The sequence below is a fragment of the Artemia sp. Qi Xiang Cuo genome, chromosome 18, assembly GCF_049724085.1.
Source record: "Artemia sp. Qi Xiang Cuo chromosome 18, ASM4972408v1, whole genome shotgun sequence".
NCBI classification, from domain to species: Eukaryota; Metazoa; Arthropoda; class Branchiopoda; order Anostraca; family Artemiidae; genus Artemia; species Artemia sp. Qi Xiang Cuo.
The window spans coordinates 24,439,631-24,456,675 of record NC_142811.1 but is presented as its reverse complement, the minus strand read 5'-3'; the positions used below and the strand labels follow the sequence as shown (position 1 = coordinate 24,456,675).

At 36.2% G+C, this 17,045-nt stretch overlaps 1 protein-coding gene across 3 annotated transcripts; it reads left to right on the top strand.

Annotated features, from left to right (window-relative positions):
• The first annotated feature begins 1,638 nt into the window (after positions 1-1,638).
• LOC148941354 (uncharacterized) lies at positions 1,639-15,740 on the top strand. Of its 3 annotated transcripts, none has more exons than XM_089104377.1 (2): positions 1,639-1,716; positions 15,406-15,740. In XM_089104377.1, the coding sequence occupies exons 1-2, from the start codon at positions 1,690-1,692 to the stop codon at positions 15,712-15,714; spliced, it is 336 nt and encodes a 111-aa protein (XP_088960503.1). In that variant the 5' UTR covers positions 1,639-1,689; the 3' UTR covers positions 15,715-15,740. The 3 variants fall into 3 exon arrangements, with proteins under 3 accessions (XP_088960503.1, XP_088960504.1, XP_088960505.1); XM_089104378.1 differs by lacking the exon at positions 1,639-1,716 and adding an exon at positions 1,732-1,771; XM_089104379.1 differs by lacking the exon at positions 1,639-1,716 and adding an exon at positions 9,596-9,699.
• The last annotated feature ends 1,305 nt before the right edge of the window (positions 15,741-17,045 follow it).

Sequence of the window (17,045 nt, the reverse complement as noted above, 5' to 3'; positions counted from 1 at the left end):
CTCCACGGTCCATCGGGCCACAAGCCACGAAGGTGATCGCCAATGCCATCCGTGGGCCTGCTCAGTAAAAAATAAGTGATTTCGGATTTTTTCTCGTTTGTTTCTTCAAGATGTCCTTTAAAAAGTTTGAATTAGCCCTAGCTCATTTCCAAGGATTCCCGTTATGGTCAGTCAGAGTCCTGCGGATCGTTAAAGATAGCAAAGGCCAAGAAAACTTCATTGTTTTCTGCTACGGAGATCACAAGGAAATAAGACTCACTGAAAAAAAGTTTAGTATCGTATGAAGATAATATAAAGAAAGCGTCGCAAAAACCGGGAAAAGGAGTAAAGCTTGCGTTTGAAGAAGCTAATAACTTTCCCAAAATCTACAAACAAAGCAAATCGTACGCTGCGCTTGAAATCAGGGAACCAGCGAGCTCATCATCTCAGCTGTTGGAGAGAATTGTTGCTAGCGAGGATGAGATTGCAAGAACGCAAAAACCAATGATGGAATTAATTACTGAGAAGGTTTTAAAAAAGTGCGGGGATAAACGACAGAAAAGTGGTGATTCTCTAAAGCAACCGTGCGAGACGATAATTAGTGAAATCTATGACTCAGTGTCCCTTGAGTTTACACCAAAGTTTCAGAGCATATTACAGTCATACAAAAGTTTGAAAGCAGAAGTTCAAGGGTTGGAAAATCGCGTGGAACAGATGGAAAGTAGAATAGATGATTTTGAACAAGAAAAGCTTCTAGATAGCCTAGCTTTCAACGGTGTGAAGCAGTTACCGGGTGAAGATTTGAAAGCAACAACTATGAATATCCTAACACAGAAAATGGGAGTCACCAGTTTTTCGCGAAATGACATTCAGAATATTTACCGCTACCGTTTAAATAATTCTACTGCACAAGCCCAAAGAGATATTGCACCGGGGTTTGTGAAATTGAGAAGCAGCGAAATGTCAAAGAAAATTTTCAAGAGCAAAACTAAACTTGTTAAGTCTGGCATTTCCGTCTCTGAGACCCTAACGAAATACCGTCAGGACATTCTGAATACGGCAAGGGACAGTTTTGGAGTGCGAAATGTCTGGTCTGATCGTGGGCTAATTCTTGCAAAACTACCAACATACACCATTGCTCGCAGGATTCGGTCACTGGCGGATCGCTTTTAGTTGGTTGTGCTTATTTTGTTGTTTTTGGTTTATTATCTATCAATGTTTTGTTCTCTTTTCATTTATTATTATTTATCTGTTCCGAGAGCTCAGCTGCGCCTTTTTTGTCTTTTATTATTTTTTTTTTCTCACAATGAAAGTTATGAAAGTGTTTATTATTTAGTGTTAGATATAAATATGTGTCATGTACCAATCGGTACCATATCGAGGCTGAGCCATTTGGAAAGTTGCCCGCTTGATATTGATAGTTATTTACTTTCGGATTTGGCGAATGAAGAGTCTACAGTGAGTTATAGACCTTTGCAGTTTAGTAAATATTGTGATTCTTCTTATCTTGGAATTATGCAAAATGCTGGTTTTAATGCGTGTTCGTGGAACTGCCTCTTTACTTCTTCGTATGATGAGATATTGGATTTTCTTTTGAAATGTAGGAATCTCCATGTTATGGCCCTTTGTGAAACATTTTTGAGTCAGGATAGTCCTCTCTCGTCTTTTAAATTTCCATGCTCTCAGCTTACCACGAGGAGTAGAGCTTCAATGAACCGCGGCGGACTCGGTATGATAGTAAGTGATTCACTTAAATGGTAGCCCAGGAAGGATCTTGATGTCTGGAGAGAAGGTAAGGTAGAAATACTTTCTATTGAAATTGAGATTGGTATAAGGCTTGGTGTGAGAAAAATTATCCTATCAGTAATTTATAAACCTCCAAGTGCGCCGTATGAGGAATTCACAGAAGGTTGCCAAAGTCTTCTTATGATAGTTCAGAAGTCACAGCAAGAGTTAATATGTATGGGTGATTTTAATTTTGATCTTTTATCTACACGTAGTTTTAATTTAGATTTTTTAAATTTTATGGTTTCTAATGATCTTTTTCCCACTGTAACAATTCCTACTAGGATCACGGACCACTCTGCTACCCTGATTGACAATATGTTTGTCTCTTCAAAGTATATCCGAAAGACGTTTTCTAATATTGTAGTGAATTCGGCATCTGATCATTTTCCAGTGGTATTTAGTTTAGATTTACAAGTGTCACGCCAAAAAAAGCAAAAAAAAATTGTTCGAGAGATTAAGCCTGAAAACATTCGGAAGTTTAAAGAAGAAATAAGTGCAACATGTTTGGAATCTGTATTCAATCTGCAATCTGTATGAATCTGTAACCAGAATGTATTGAACCAGAATGACCCCTGTGAAGCTTTTGAGCAATTTAGTAGCATCATAACTACTGCATATGACAAAACTTGTCCCCTAAAGAAACTCAGACAGAGACCCAATATACCGAGAAAACCATGGGCCAATGAAGAGCTAGTTAACTTATTTGAACAGCGTGACAGTGCGTTTCAGGATTATCTGAGATCTTCAAAGGAGGAAGATAATGCTCATTTAAACAGCTTTGGGACAGCTTCGAGGGAACGGAAATGGAATTTCGTCCCTGTGATTCATATGAATTAACAAAGATCGTCATCTCGATTGGATCCAACAGTGCCGGGTTAGATAGTGCTAACCTGAAGACTATTCGATCAATTCTGGTGAACATTCTTCCTATGCTAGTGCACCTAATAAAATTATCAATGGAGAAGGGAGTATTTCCAAAATTATTGAAAACAGCAAATATTCTCCCTCTCTACAAATGGGGTACTCAAATGGATATATCTAATTGGAGGACTATCTCTATCTTACCACTGTTTTCGTAAGTTTATGAGAAAGTTATCCAGGGAAGACTGTATGACCACCTCACGAGACTACATGCATTGTATGATGGCCAGTATGGATTCCGAAAGGGCTATTCGACTTTGCACGCTGTACAACATCTTTTAAAAAATATAAATTTAGCTTTTGAAAAGGGTGAATATTGTCTTAGTTTTTTTATTGAGTTTAAAAAAGCGCTTGATGCCGTTGATTTTTGTATTTCATTGGATAGGTTAAGGGATTTGGGTGTAAAAGGGGGATGTTCGGATTGGTTTAGTTCGTATTTGAATGAAAAGTCAGTTAGGGTAAATCTAGGCGAAAAGTTTTCTAAGTTTTTCCCTGTTTCTTGTGGAGTTACCCAGGGTTCCGTGTTAGGACCCCTGTTGTATTTAGTGTATGTTGACAGTGTGCGGTTTTATATTCCTGGTGCGTCTATGACATCTTTCGCAGACGATACAACACTTGTTGTGGCAGCGAAGACTCTTGAAAAATTGGTTCAGAAATTAAACAGAGCTCTGCAAGTGTTGACTGACTTTGTAGGCATTAGCTTACATAGCATTAACGCGGCAAAGAGTAAATATATTCTGTTTAGTCGGACTGGTGTATCTCCAAATCTTCCCAGTGAAATAGCAATAAATGGTGATGTACTAAAGCTGGTTGAGGAAGTGCGTTACCTAGGATTCATTCTCGATCAGAACCTCAGCTGGAGAAGACACGGTGATGTGGTTGCGTGTAAGGTAGCCTGTGGCCTTGGGATTTTAAGACGTTTTCAACATTTTCTACCTTCTCATATTTTAGTTCTTTTATACCATTCTTTAATTGCACTGTATATAAATTATGGATGTATGATTTGGGCTAGTAATTTTACGTGCAATTTTAAAGGAGTGCAGATTCAGCAAAATAAAGCAGTGACATTAATTGGTAAGTATGATACAGGAGTTTTAAGTACAGAGTCGATTTTTAGGAAACTTAAGATTTTGAATATAGGTCAGATTAGATATTTTAAGATTGGTATTTTTGTGTTTCAGAGTTTGAATGGTTTAGCGCCTGATGTTTTTAGTAATTTCTTTCGTTTTAACTCATTTTATCATGGATATGCTACAAGAAATGCTGGAGACCTGAGCCAAGAAGTACGGTTCGTTCTAGCCATGTAGCAAGGCACTCGGGTCCGGTGGTCTGGAATACTTTTCCAGACTCAATTCGGGAAGCGGAAAATGTCCCGCAATTTAAAAACCGGTTAAAGAAGCATCTCCTTGCGGGCGGTTGGTGAGTGTGGGGTTGGAAGACGAGAAAGAACAAATTAAGTAATTTTGTTTTTTGTTCTGTTATTAATATATTCGTTTTATTATATTACTTTTTTCATTATTTTTTTTTCATAATTTATTATTCAGTAATTATTATCATTATCTTTTTTTTTATTGTTCTTTATTTGTGTTTATTTCAGTGATGATTTGGTTAGTTTTATAATTTAGTAAATGTGTACTGGTTGCGTTTTTCAAGCATACATGTGCTTTATTTGTAACCGGTCGTCAAGCCGGCATGAATCATTCTTAGTAAAGTTGTTGAACCTTGAATCTAATGTCACAAATCAAAGGCTATGAGCCTGAGAAAATTCTTAAAATTTTGAAAAAAGTGGGAAACACCCTCTAAAAATCAATGAATCTAAAAACAAACCACACCTTCATATTTAGCGTATTAGAAAACCCATCTTTATTTGTTTGTCTTCCCAGGGGTGTTCGTAGCGAACCAACGTAACGATCATAACTTTCATTCGAACGGAAATTAAAAGTTATCGTGCCCTTTTTCAGTGACAAAAAAAAACTTAAGGGCAACTAGCCCCCCTTCCATGCCCTTTTTTCAAAAAGTCTTTCAAAAACTAAGAAGGAAGAACGGGGTTTAACTTAAATAAAACAGTGGAAAATAGGGGAATGCAAAAAAAATCATTAATAGATAAAAATAAAAAGATACAAATATTTCGGCTCCACGTCTGGGAGCCTTTCTCAACGGGAGAAAGGCTTCACGTCCGGGAGCCTTTCTCAATGGGTGAAAGGCTTTGCGCCCGAGAGCCTTTCTAAACGGGAAGAAACAAAACTTTAAGGAAAGAAAATCATTTTAAAGATAAAACCATCTAAATAATGACAACTCAAAACACGGGAGAAAAAAAAAAACTAAAAAACAAAACAAGTACAGGATTAATATTATATGCTAAATATTATAATATTATATATTATTTATGCTGTGAATTGAAAGGCAAAATATCTGGGTCTTTGGAAATGACATGATCCCAGAAGAATCAGAAGAAGGGCCGCAGGTTATGACATTTGCCCATTGTTTACATACAGTATTTGTTATAAGAAATTAGGGCTTAGCCTTAATCGAAAGAAATTTACCTTATTGTATCAGGATGTAAAAGAACTTTATTTCAATTACAAAGAATCTAGCTTACCTGTTGTGTCAAATATAGAAGGAACGGCGTCTGGTTTGAGGTAAACTCTTAAGCTTGATGCACTTTGCTCAAAAAAGGAACTTTGCTGGAAATGCCTTGAGCATATTCGTTTGTTTCTGACTATTGAATCAACTGAGTTCAACAGTAAGAGGTCGGTCGTGTGCACTGCAGTCAGCCATTCTATGACTCTGAAAAGAGTTTTGTATTAAAATACTGTTCTTCTTCAAATTTAGATTCTTCAAAATATTTTCAAAACTAAGATATCCCTACATGATTCAATCATCCCCAGAAATAGGTCAGTTTTCTTTAGTGAATCTTTATGATAGGCCTGCTCTGTGACTCACTTTTTAGTTTTAACTAATATTAATTCATTTTCGAGTTTTGACACCCATTCCGTCTTATGATGCAATTTTCATCGAGATTTATAACATTTTGAAGCGTGTTTTCTCCTTTTCTTCAAAAGCTATTTCAGTATTGTAAAATAATAAATTGTGATAAGTACCGAGATAGAGTTACAGGAAAAGATATAGAAGAAAATGAAAAAGTTTGTGATACCTTGGATGTGAAGGAAAATTTACTTTGTGAGAAAGAATTGGCGACAGTACTAAAATAGTTTCAAAACTAAGATAAGCATACATAATTCAAGCATCTCCAGAAATCGGTCAGTTTTCTTTAGTAGGCCTGTTTTTTCACTCATCAATGTGCTAAGATCTTACATCTTTGGTCGTTTTTGTGCAAACGTCTTTCATCATTCTGCTCTGATCAGCGGTTTGAGAACAATGATGAGTACATCATCAAAGTTCTCTCATCATTGTTCTATATGGCAAAACAGTGGCAGTCTTCACACTTTTTGCTAATATCAGTGAGCTGTAAGATCTTAGAACAAAGATGAGTTAAAAAACGATAATCTTTGCAGAAAGATGTAAGATCTTAGTGCTAAAAAACGGGCCTAGTATATATTTACCTTTATGGTACTCTAGGACTCATTTTTCAGTTTTAACTGTGATTTTCACTTGTCAATCTAGTTATTAAAAAAAATATCAGTTTTCAAGTTGATTTGGAAAACCATTGAAAGTTCCTCGCTTAGATGGTATTGTCAATCTAGTTATTTTATAAAAAATTCAGTTTTCACTGTGATTTTTGCTTGAGTTCGAAAAATCGGCTCCAACATTACCACCGCCCACAGTACCAGATTAAATAGGTGTGAGGCCTTCTATAAATATCTAATATTTAAATAAGATTCACATGCATAGTAGTTTACGTATGTAAAAAAGTTCAAGTACGTAGAGCAGAATATCTGTAATAGCGTATAAAACTATCCCGATTAAAGTCATTAATTCTGCTTGACCTTTTACGGGTGTCAGTTTTCTATATTATAGAGCATATGTATGTATGTATTTCCAAAGAAAGCCATCGGGCCATAGGAAAAAAACAGGACATAAACATAACAAAACCAACAAAAAAATTAAAAAAAACGCACTTATATATGAATCTTCACGAAAATATTTATAAAGAGATACATCTTTCACGATGTATCAGCCCTTCATCAACATACTTGGCCAAATTCCTTAATGTCATTTTAACTCGTGATCCTACAATCCCTTCCACCCACCTTCTATCTGCCAATACTAACGAAAAACACTTATTTCTAAGATCCGCCAATTTCTTAAAATTCCCTATTATATAATAATAAATTTATTGACAAATCTCATCCAGCAATGCAAACTGAAAATAGTCATTTCAATAACTCATAATTTATCCCTTATCGTCAAAAACAATTTGCTTTAAATTTCAAACCTATTTTTTCATTTTGATGGTAACGCGGGGCCTGGTTGGGCCCAATCGCCCTTTATCCGGCCCTGACCACCCTTCCCCAGGATTTTGACAAAATTGTGCCACTTTTTGAAAACATTTTAAGTTTTACCTTCGGCACGAGATAGAACATCTAGCCAACCTTACACCAAAATTTAATGACGAAAGTTAGGCTAGTTTTCTAAAAAGTAGGCTCGAAACAAGGGCGGATCCAGGATTTTTTTCGGGAGGGGGAGGGGTTACTAATTTTTGACTCAGTTTCCAACTAATTTTACTGATTTTTACCTAGGTTTTACTAATTTTCGACTCGGTCGAAATTTCGGGGGGGGGGGTCAAACCGGGTAAACCCCCCCCCCCTGGATACGGCCCCCCTTGATACTCATACCGGTAAATATCCACCAAATCATATTATTGACTTACGCATAAAGTGAATATACCACTCGATGCCTTCTTTTATGCTGATTATGAATATAATAATAATTTCTATCGGAAATGAATTTCAGCCCCCCCCCCCTATATATGCCAATTCAGGGTATATATTTCTACACTAGGGGGGGGGGGGCAAATGTTGTTTCTGATGTAAATGGGAGGTAAGTTTAAACTTTACCCCCACCCCCCTAATGTAGGAATATATACCCTCAATTTGCATATATCGGGGGGGGCTGAAATTCATTTCCGATAGAAATGATTATTATATTCGTAATCAGCATAAAAAAAGGCATCAAGTGGTATGTTCACTTTATGCGTAAGTCAATAATATGATTTGGTAGATATTTACCCTCATATTCTCTTGTAGCAAGCATAGATTTAAAAACTAGGGCTATCTAAAGGATCTACTCGCATATTTTAAATAGGCTATACCACCTCCTAAAGTTATGTGCCGCATATATACATAGAGCTATAAATATATATTCTAAAGTTATAGATACTTATATTTTATTTATGAATATAAAATAGAGATATTTACTTATTTACAGGAATTCCATGCAAAGATATCCCCACGCCACGGTTTTTCCCGCTGCTTTTGCAGCCATCGACAATACATTTTCCAGGTGTCATTAGCCTGTTATCTGATTGAATGCCAGGTAGCAACTGAACTAAGGTTCTGACGTATTTGCCAAGGATCGATACGCGCTGTATGTGTGTTCAAATGCGTGTAATGTTAGGAATGAGAAGTCGCCACTGGTATTGGTGTATCCTTAAACTGTGGATCTGATTGAATGCCAGGTATCAACTGAACTAAGGTTGTGACGTATATGCTCAGGTTCCTTACGCGCGGTGTAAGATATGTGTCATGTTTGAAAAAAGAGGTCGCTACTGGTATAACTTTATACTGTGCTTTGACTCTCATTCGTCATTAAAGGTTGAACTGAACAGTCTAGACCATCACGAACGGCGTAGATAATTGTCGCTGTAGTCGTTCATACGCTGTAGTCTTGTGGACAATTGCGACTGTAATAAGGCAAGGGCACAAGGTTGTCCAGGCATGAGAGTTCAAATTCAGACATCGAAAAGCTTCATAAGGACCAAACAATTTCTAAAGGTTTGGTCGCTATTAGTGGTAGTTTCATTAATATTATACTGGTCATCCTATGACTTTCTTGCTAGGGGCGTCGTTTCGGGGGGGGGTGTCAGATGCTCCCCCCAATAATTTGGAGAAAATAACTATGATATATCCCATGCTTCTTTACTATCCAGATATGAAAGAAACTACCAGAGATGAAAACTACAACAAAGAATAATGGAAGGGGCCGCCCAGAGCGCATTATATTAAATACGTAACCTAACCAAGGTCCCAACCAAAAATTTAATTGAAATATAACTACAATGTAGTTTCCCAACGAGCTGAAGCTATTTGTCAGGTATAAAAACCAGATAATGTCTCATGTTCGCGATACAAGTTCTCGAGTGTGTATCATATAACACATAAGTACCAAAAATATGTTCTCAAATAGGATCAAAGAGCCTATACTTCAAACGGAGAGAAATAACACAACATAAGAAGGAATTGCCGACCACCTCAATTTCCCTCTACCAGTGGTGTCAATTTAGTTGGGGGTATTTGCCTTCTCCCCGAGATTCTGAAAAGTACATTTTATGGTATTTTCATTGAAAAACGGCTTCTTGGTATTTTCATTGAAAAACAACAGAATTGCCCTCAATAGATTTTGTAATATGCATCCCCATTCCCATCCATTACCATGAATACATGCTACTGATCACTAAGTTAAACTTTGAAACTGAAGCTTTACTGGAAATATATCGGAATGTAAAAAATATAACCGGTTTTATGACGTTACAAAATGATTTTACAAAGTATGTTAACCAATGTCCTTTCATAATATAATAAATGCAATCCGTTTTGAAAAGTCTTAACCTTAGATATTTTATCTTCCCATATTGAATTTTAATAACTTAAAGACGGTTTTAATAGACTACCTATGGTTACGAAATTAGATTTTTATAGGTCATTCGCAAATTATACTGAAGACTATTTAAATATCTAGGTACGACAAAAGTCTTCAATGATTTCAGCTAAGTTTCAGTATTGAATAAGTTTTCTTGTATTGTAATGTGTATATGAAGCGGAAATGATTGTGGTAAGCTCGAATTTCTTACTTTTTAATATACTAACCTTCATTTTATCCTTTTCAACCGGGACGAATGTATTTGTTTGGTGATTATATCCGAAAAATCGCTGTCTCCGAGAGCGAATGACAAGTGCATACACTGTTTATTTCATAAGATACCGACCTGGTCACATTTTTGTTGCGTGACAAGAGTAATTCTGAAGAGGGGGAAGGAGTAAAATGGCAGCCACTATTTCATTGTCGTATGATATCAACAAAACTAAATATGGACAAACATATATACAAGACATAGTAGAAAATTTAAGGGTATAACAGGAGGGGCAATAGCCCCCTAGAATTCCCCCCTCCAGATATTGATAGTGTTTTGTATAATAATAATAATTTATTATAAGCCAAAAAAAAACAGGCCATACAGAACAGTATTCTTAATTACACTCCACAAGAAAAATAACATAAATATCAAGTTCCACTCATTGATGTCAACGCTTCATTTACATATTTACATAACTGCCTGATTGTCCTTTTTACAGTCGTGTTAAGGCTACCCCGGCACACCAACTTAACACCCACAAAAAAATTTTCCCTTAATATAAAAGTTGCTGGAAATCGGTGAGAATAGGGGCCACATCCTCAATACCTAGGTTACATCTGGGGAAAGAGTAATCTGCATCTGGGGCCACCCTTTTTCTTTGAAATACTCTTTTTTCATTTTTTTAAGTGGCAGGCAATTCCTTTAGATCCAATACCAAGTCCTCAATGTCTCCCCCGGTAATCCTAGTTTAAAACAATATTCAAATCCAAATATCTCTTTTACATGGAAAGAAAACTTCAATATTTCAGATGTTTTGACTGCCTGGGTCCACACTTGGACTTCCTGGTCTTTTATTCTTTCTATAATCATAGCCAAAAACGGCTCACCCTGATCTGAGGGTCCTAGCCCTTCATTCCAAATATAGGATAATCCTAATCCATCTAAAACATTTTTTATTTGATACGGCCGCGATCTTTTACATTTCGACTGTAGCATCTCCAGATAAGCTGCTTTTGCTAACCTGTCCTCTGGCAGACTTAGAATTCTTAGCCAATACCGGATCATCTGTGCTAATTTACTCATTCTCAACGAAAATATTCCAAGGTCACCTTTTATTGCCTGACTGTGGGTCGTTACGTGAAGACCAATTAATCTTTTAAAGTGTTGCAGCTGAATTGATTCCAATTGTGCTGCCGGGTCATGCCCCCAGAGTTCAGCTCCGTAATGGATACTAGGTAAAACTTTAGAATTAAAAACATATTTATGCATTTTTAGATCTTTTATACTTGAAAGCCTTGAATTACGTAAATTACGTATATTCATTGAGAAATAACTTTTTATCGTATTTTTACTGGAAAAAATTGATAAGACAACAAAATTTCCCTCTAGACTTTGAGAAATACACTCCCCCCCTAGAAGTTCGTGAATTGCTGAAAATCCCGCTATGATATTGAGAGGGAGCAAGGGAGTGGATGTGCTTGTAATTTGAGAGGACTGTGGGGACCGCTCCAAAACCTGTCATATTTTGTTTTACGATTATCTCCATAAATCCTTCTAGTTTTCAAATTATTCACATATTATTTACTACTTCAAAAAACCATGATATCCCCTCCAACCCCGATAGAAATCTTTGCATAAATTCCCTTTTCAATAACAACACCTGGACTAGATATAGAACGCAAAACCACTTTCATATCCAAGTATAAAGGTTTCATTTTCTCGTTGATAAATTAAGCATGGTATTGTTTTTCCCTGCTCGAAGCATTTATATACGAATATAATGTAGCTTCCTTCTAATTTAGCCTACATCCTAGCAGGTACATGGGAAGCAGTTTTTGATTCCAGCCCGTCATAAAACATCCATATTTTCAGAATTTGTTATATACCCCGTGTATTAACTCATCATATCACACTCATCTTAACTCAGCAAATTGTCATCAAGAGTTGTTTATCAGCTATGTAGCTGCAGTGTTTTCAAGATTGTCATTTATTTCAAGAATTTATGAATTTGCAAGATAAGAAAAAGTCAGCTTTATAGTGGGCTTAAAACCCATGACGGTAATTATCCAAGGCCTACAAGCCACGAATCACAGCATAAATATAGATGTTACCGTAAATGTCCGAAATCTAGTTAATTTCGGCATTCATCGGTGAATGTCCAAAATCCCTTCTTCGCTGCTTGGATTCAATTAGCTTTGCGAGTCAGCTTTTTCAGTCTTATGCAAATGTAAGCTATGGTGGTAAAAATTAAAGTTAGGTTAGAAGTTAGATTAGGTTAAATTTGGTTATGAATATAGGAAATGAGTTAAAAGCATAACCTAACCTGTTATCATCAAACCTTGCACTAAACTGAAAAAGTTGACTGGCGACGGTGACTAAATCCAAGGAGCAAAAACTGTATTTCGGGCAGTCACGGTCAGTGTTGCCAGGTTGGGCTTTAAAATCTTCAGCTTCGCGGGACAAGTTACTAAAAACCCGTGAGGCGGGTTTTTGGGCTATAATGTTTTAAATCTCGCTACTTTTGGGCTAGAAATTGAATTCGCTTGAAACCCAAAATAAATCATGTTTGAAAATTTTACCTATTTGGTCATTTACCTTCTTTGTAGATTTGAACCACAAAATATATATAATATGTCTTGACTGTGGCTACTCCTTCTAATTTGTGGGTACCCCACCCTACATCTTCATCAACATTCCTTGAAAATAAAAGTATGTAGAGCGTCTACTCTACCGTCCCAATAAACATAATATATACGCATAATACCCTGACACCTTTTTTCTGAACATCTGCTTCTGAATGTTAGACGTAAGAAATCAGAGTGTAAAGTTATCGGAAAATGTAATGAAACTTCGCATTCTGAATCGCAACGAAATTAGCCAAGAAGACAGGGTAAATTTTGTTAGTTTGAAAATTCATTACCGGAGAAGGATCTTGGAGTCAGACACAAAATAGGAACAGGTAATTTAGCTTAATTATAACTGTACACAGAACTGTTCGTAGGGTTGGTGGTATCTGGGGAAAATAAAAAATATTTAAAATAATGATAAACGATAATAAAGAACAAGTATATACAGTCAGAATACTTCCGACAGCAACAGTTACAACGAGTCAAAAACAAAAGTAAAGAGCAAAGAAATATATGTTTCGAAGATAAGCTGCAGGAAGAATTAAAACTACTCAAAAACAAAAGGGAAAATCAAAGAAATATGCGGCTGAAAGATGTGTCACAGCGAGAACAAGGGAGTACGCGGTTCAAGAATAAGCGGCAATGGGAATTACCTGCAAATGCGAGACAGTGAGAATCAGAACGTGTAAACAATGGTGTAAACATTAGTAATTTCATATATCGTATGGAATAATTTCTGTTCGTTTTAAGTTTTAATGCCGCTCCTTACTTTCAGTTAAAAAAAACTTGTTTTTTTATTTAGTTTCTGAGCGTTTTTGAATTAATGCAGCTTTGATTTTGGGTCACCGTACATGAATAATTAAAACAAAATTTGCATATTAATTTTACTTTTTTTTTTACTAAATGGCTTTCTCGAAATTTCGTTCTGAGGTAACTTATGAATTAACTTACGTAACGAACTTCTATATTTGTATATTTTTCTTACGTATATTAGGTAGTTCGCCCCCTTGTCAATACCTCGCTCTTTACTCTAAAGTTCAAATCACAAACTCTGAATCACAAAGTCTGTTTAACTAGAATAGATAACTCTTTTCAAAGTACTAAAACAACTTTGGCATAAAGAGTGAGGTATTGAATAGGAGGCGAACCCCCTCATATATGTAATAATTTCTGTTCGTAGAAATTCCCTTCATAGAAATGTCCCTTCCCCCAAGAAAACATCCTCCATGGAAAGATCCTCCCCCGTAACCCCCTTCTCTGACCCCCCCCCTCCACCAGACAAAAATCCCTCTTGAAAACGTCTGTATACTTCCCAATAACCAGTACTATATGTAAACAATGGGAAAGCCATGAATGCTTTCCAATGGCGATTTAGGTTTACTAGCTCAGTCTAGATAATTTTTATCAAATCGCTGGTTCCGAAACTTTGCACTGAGCATGAGGATCAATGATTTGTAGTTGGAGGGTGGAAGAGGGGTGCATATAGGAACTTTAATTTTTTTTCCTAATGTTTTTTTTTTTTTTTTCTCTTGTCGGTTTTATAAATGAGGTTATTGCACATTTTGGCCGCAAATGCTCCCTAGAGCTTAGTGGCTAACCACTTTTATATATTTTGTTCCTTGCTTTTCTCCTATCAATTAGTTTTTCTTCTTCTTAAGAGCATGTTACCAAGCCTTAATTCTTGTTGTGGAACACTGGCAGTTTTTAGATGTAACAACATTACAAGGTAAATCCCTTGAGAAGGGAGCAATATTTCCAGAGTATAGAAATGGTCGAGCAATGAGCTTCTTGGAGAGCTAAACATCCTCATAAGACGTTGGAAAGGTAGCAACCGCGTCCTTAAATATTAATTAAACCACAAATGAGAGCCCCTAGTCTCCTCTGAAGAGGACAATTTTGCACTCATGCCTTAGAAACACTTGTTGAGGTAATTTATCGCAATGTCTCCCAAGAATATGTCATTCAATTGGTTAAATGTATAAAATAAACAATGATTAGAAAATTAAAATTAAAAATATTGCCTGTTTTATTTTCTATGTATCAGGGAAAATTATCCCCTGAAAAAATAAACATTTGGGATATTTTAATGTTTGGTCTAATATTTGATTTGGAGAATGTTCTAGGTATGTATTTGGTGAAATTTCCTGTTGAAAAAACTATTTGGTATTCAATTTATAAAATTTGCTATAAAAAAAAACATATATTCAGCATCAGCTAGCCAGAATTTTTCTTTTCTTTTTATTTTTTATTTTAATTAATTTTGTTTTTAGCGAAACATACGGAACCTAGAGGTTTAAGAGTAAATCCAGGACTTTGACACTTAAATAAAAAAAAAGGACTTTATCAAACTTATGATACGCTCAAATACCTTTGATGAAATAGAATTTTTGTCTTAAGCTAACACCCGTGTACACATCATACAAAAACGAAATGTAAACACGCTCGTACTCAAGCTAAAAAGGGCCCGGTGTAAGGTTTTTTATACGTGGATATTTCCCTTAAATTTTTTGTTACTTCTTTTTTAAGCAAAACAGAAGGTTTGGTAACCTCGAAACCAGGCTTGACTTCACACAACCTACACACAGTTACACTTTGTGCTGTTGTGATGAATATTCCTCTCCCCCTTCAAAATATGAACCACACATAGTGATGCAATACATATGAATCACTCTAATAACTTTTTTACGTCAATTTTTCAAATAATTTTTATTTTCAAATACCCCCTCCATCAAATGTTAGATCCCTAAAATAAATTCCATCTTAACTGCCTGTGTCTGCAGTAAAAAAGTAAATTCAAGAAAAATGTATTATGGTACACAATTAGAATTACAGCAGAAGCAGGAGATTCTTCAGAACGGTTGTCTGCTTTAATACCCAGACTCATAATGACTTATCACTTTCTTTTGCATTAGAATTGCTAAGAAAAATTCAGGAATAGGCAGGGGGTGTCAAGAAATTTTACGAGGGGCCGATCTCGGAGTTCTTTCTAGAAATTATTTAGGTCGTGAATTGTAAGTGTATGCAAGCGGTACAGTACACATAATTTAATTATTTCAGAATCCAACATCTTTGCCTATTGAATTACCTAGAGGATCGATCTTTCGACTCCCTTATGATGATCTATCCTCAGCCGATAAAGCAATTGCGTCAAAAGACCTGCAGTTGGCAACAATGCAAGCTCCGCCACCGTCCCTGATTGGTCCTAATGGGTTCGTTTTTGTAACACCGATGCTCAAACCGCCAAAAAAGAAAGGAGTTCAACACTTTTTTCCAAAGGATAATGGCTTAGCTGAAGGCTTTTGGGCAATTTTTAGCTTTTTCACAGCAGTAGTGTCCTTGTTCATGACTGCTGTTCTCCGCTCATAGTTTAAAAATAATGATGTGGTATAATCTTTTTTATTTTATTGAAGTATTAAATAATAGCAACATCTCCTGGTCTTTAGTTTCTATTTGAAATAATCGATCACTTGTTATTATGTTAAGCTTTCGAAAACCAAAAGACATTCACATCAGTTTCTATTAGAAATTCCCACCGACAGTAGATTTGTAATATCCTTTATGAATATTAGTTTTTTGTCTCTTCTCTCTACTTGCTCATAATTTCTAACCTCAGTAACACGATGTTTTAGATCATAAATGTCTTAAATGTGCAACAACCTCCCTCCCAACGACCCTAAAATATGTTAAAGAGCTGTTTTCTTTTGCTATTGAACACCAACATTATGTGCTTATCATAGGCAGCGCAATCGTGCTGCCTAAGTAAAGAACGATGTTGGCAAATGTATTATTTTTATCCTTATACCAGGGCACTTCGTTTCGAAGGAGTTGTCATAGAAACTTCGAAAAGAGCTCACTCGGTTGGAAATTGAAATGACTTATGTTCTTTTTAATAGTCGAAAGTGATTAGAAGGGAACTAACAACCCCTCCAAGCCCGCTATTTCCCCAAATACATCCAATCAGAATTTTTAGATAGCCATTTTGTTCAACATAGTTTATTTCCAGATAAAAATTATGTTTTTGAGGAGGACGATCCCCCCATAGCCCTCAGGACAAGGGTTGTAAGTTACGCCCTGGGGGCATATAAGGTTTTTATAGAAATCCCTTTCATACGAACAATATATGCCCCGGGGCATAACTTACACCGCCTGCCCTCGGGCCCTGGGGGGTTGTGATGACAACTGAGGTTTTGTTATCTGAATTTTGAGAAATTTTTAACTTAATGGCTATCTCAAAATTTTTATTGGATGCATTTGGGGAAAAAAGGGTGTGGGGGGCTAGTTGCCCTCCAATCTCATTTGACTCTAAAAAACTTAACTAGAACTTTCAATTTCCAATCAAATGAGCCATTTCTGAATTTTCTACGAGCATCCCTTCAGTAAGAGCCATATATTCCCCCAGGACTTAACTTACAACACCTGCCCTGGGGTCTGTGTTTACGCCTGAGTTGTCGCTATATCGTCTTTGAACTATTTAAAATAAAAGCTATCTCAAAGTTCTTATAGGATGGGTTAGAAGAAAAAAGGGCGTGGAGGGGGGGGGGGCTAGGTGCCCTACAATCTCTTTTGGCTCTTAAAAAGTGAACTAGAACTTTCAATTTCCAATCAAATGATCCTTCTTTGAAGTTAATACGAAAATCCCTTCCATAAGACCCATATATGCCCCCAGGGCACAACTTACAACTCCTGCCCCCGGGCCC

Coding starts and splice junctions, on each gene's coding strand:
- LOC148941354 (XM_089104377.1), top strand. CDS start 1,690: ATGAACCGCGGCGGACTCGGTATGATA. Junction 1,717..15,405: donor GCGGCGGACTCGGTATGATA/GTAAGTGATTCA, acceptor TAATTATTTCAG/AATCCAACATCTTTGCCTAT.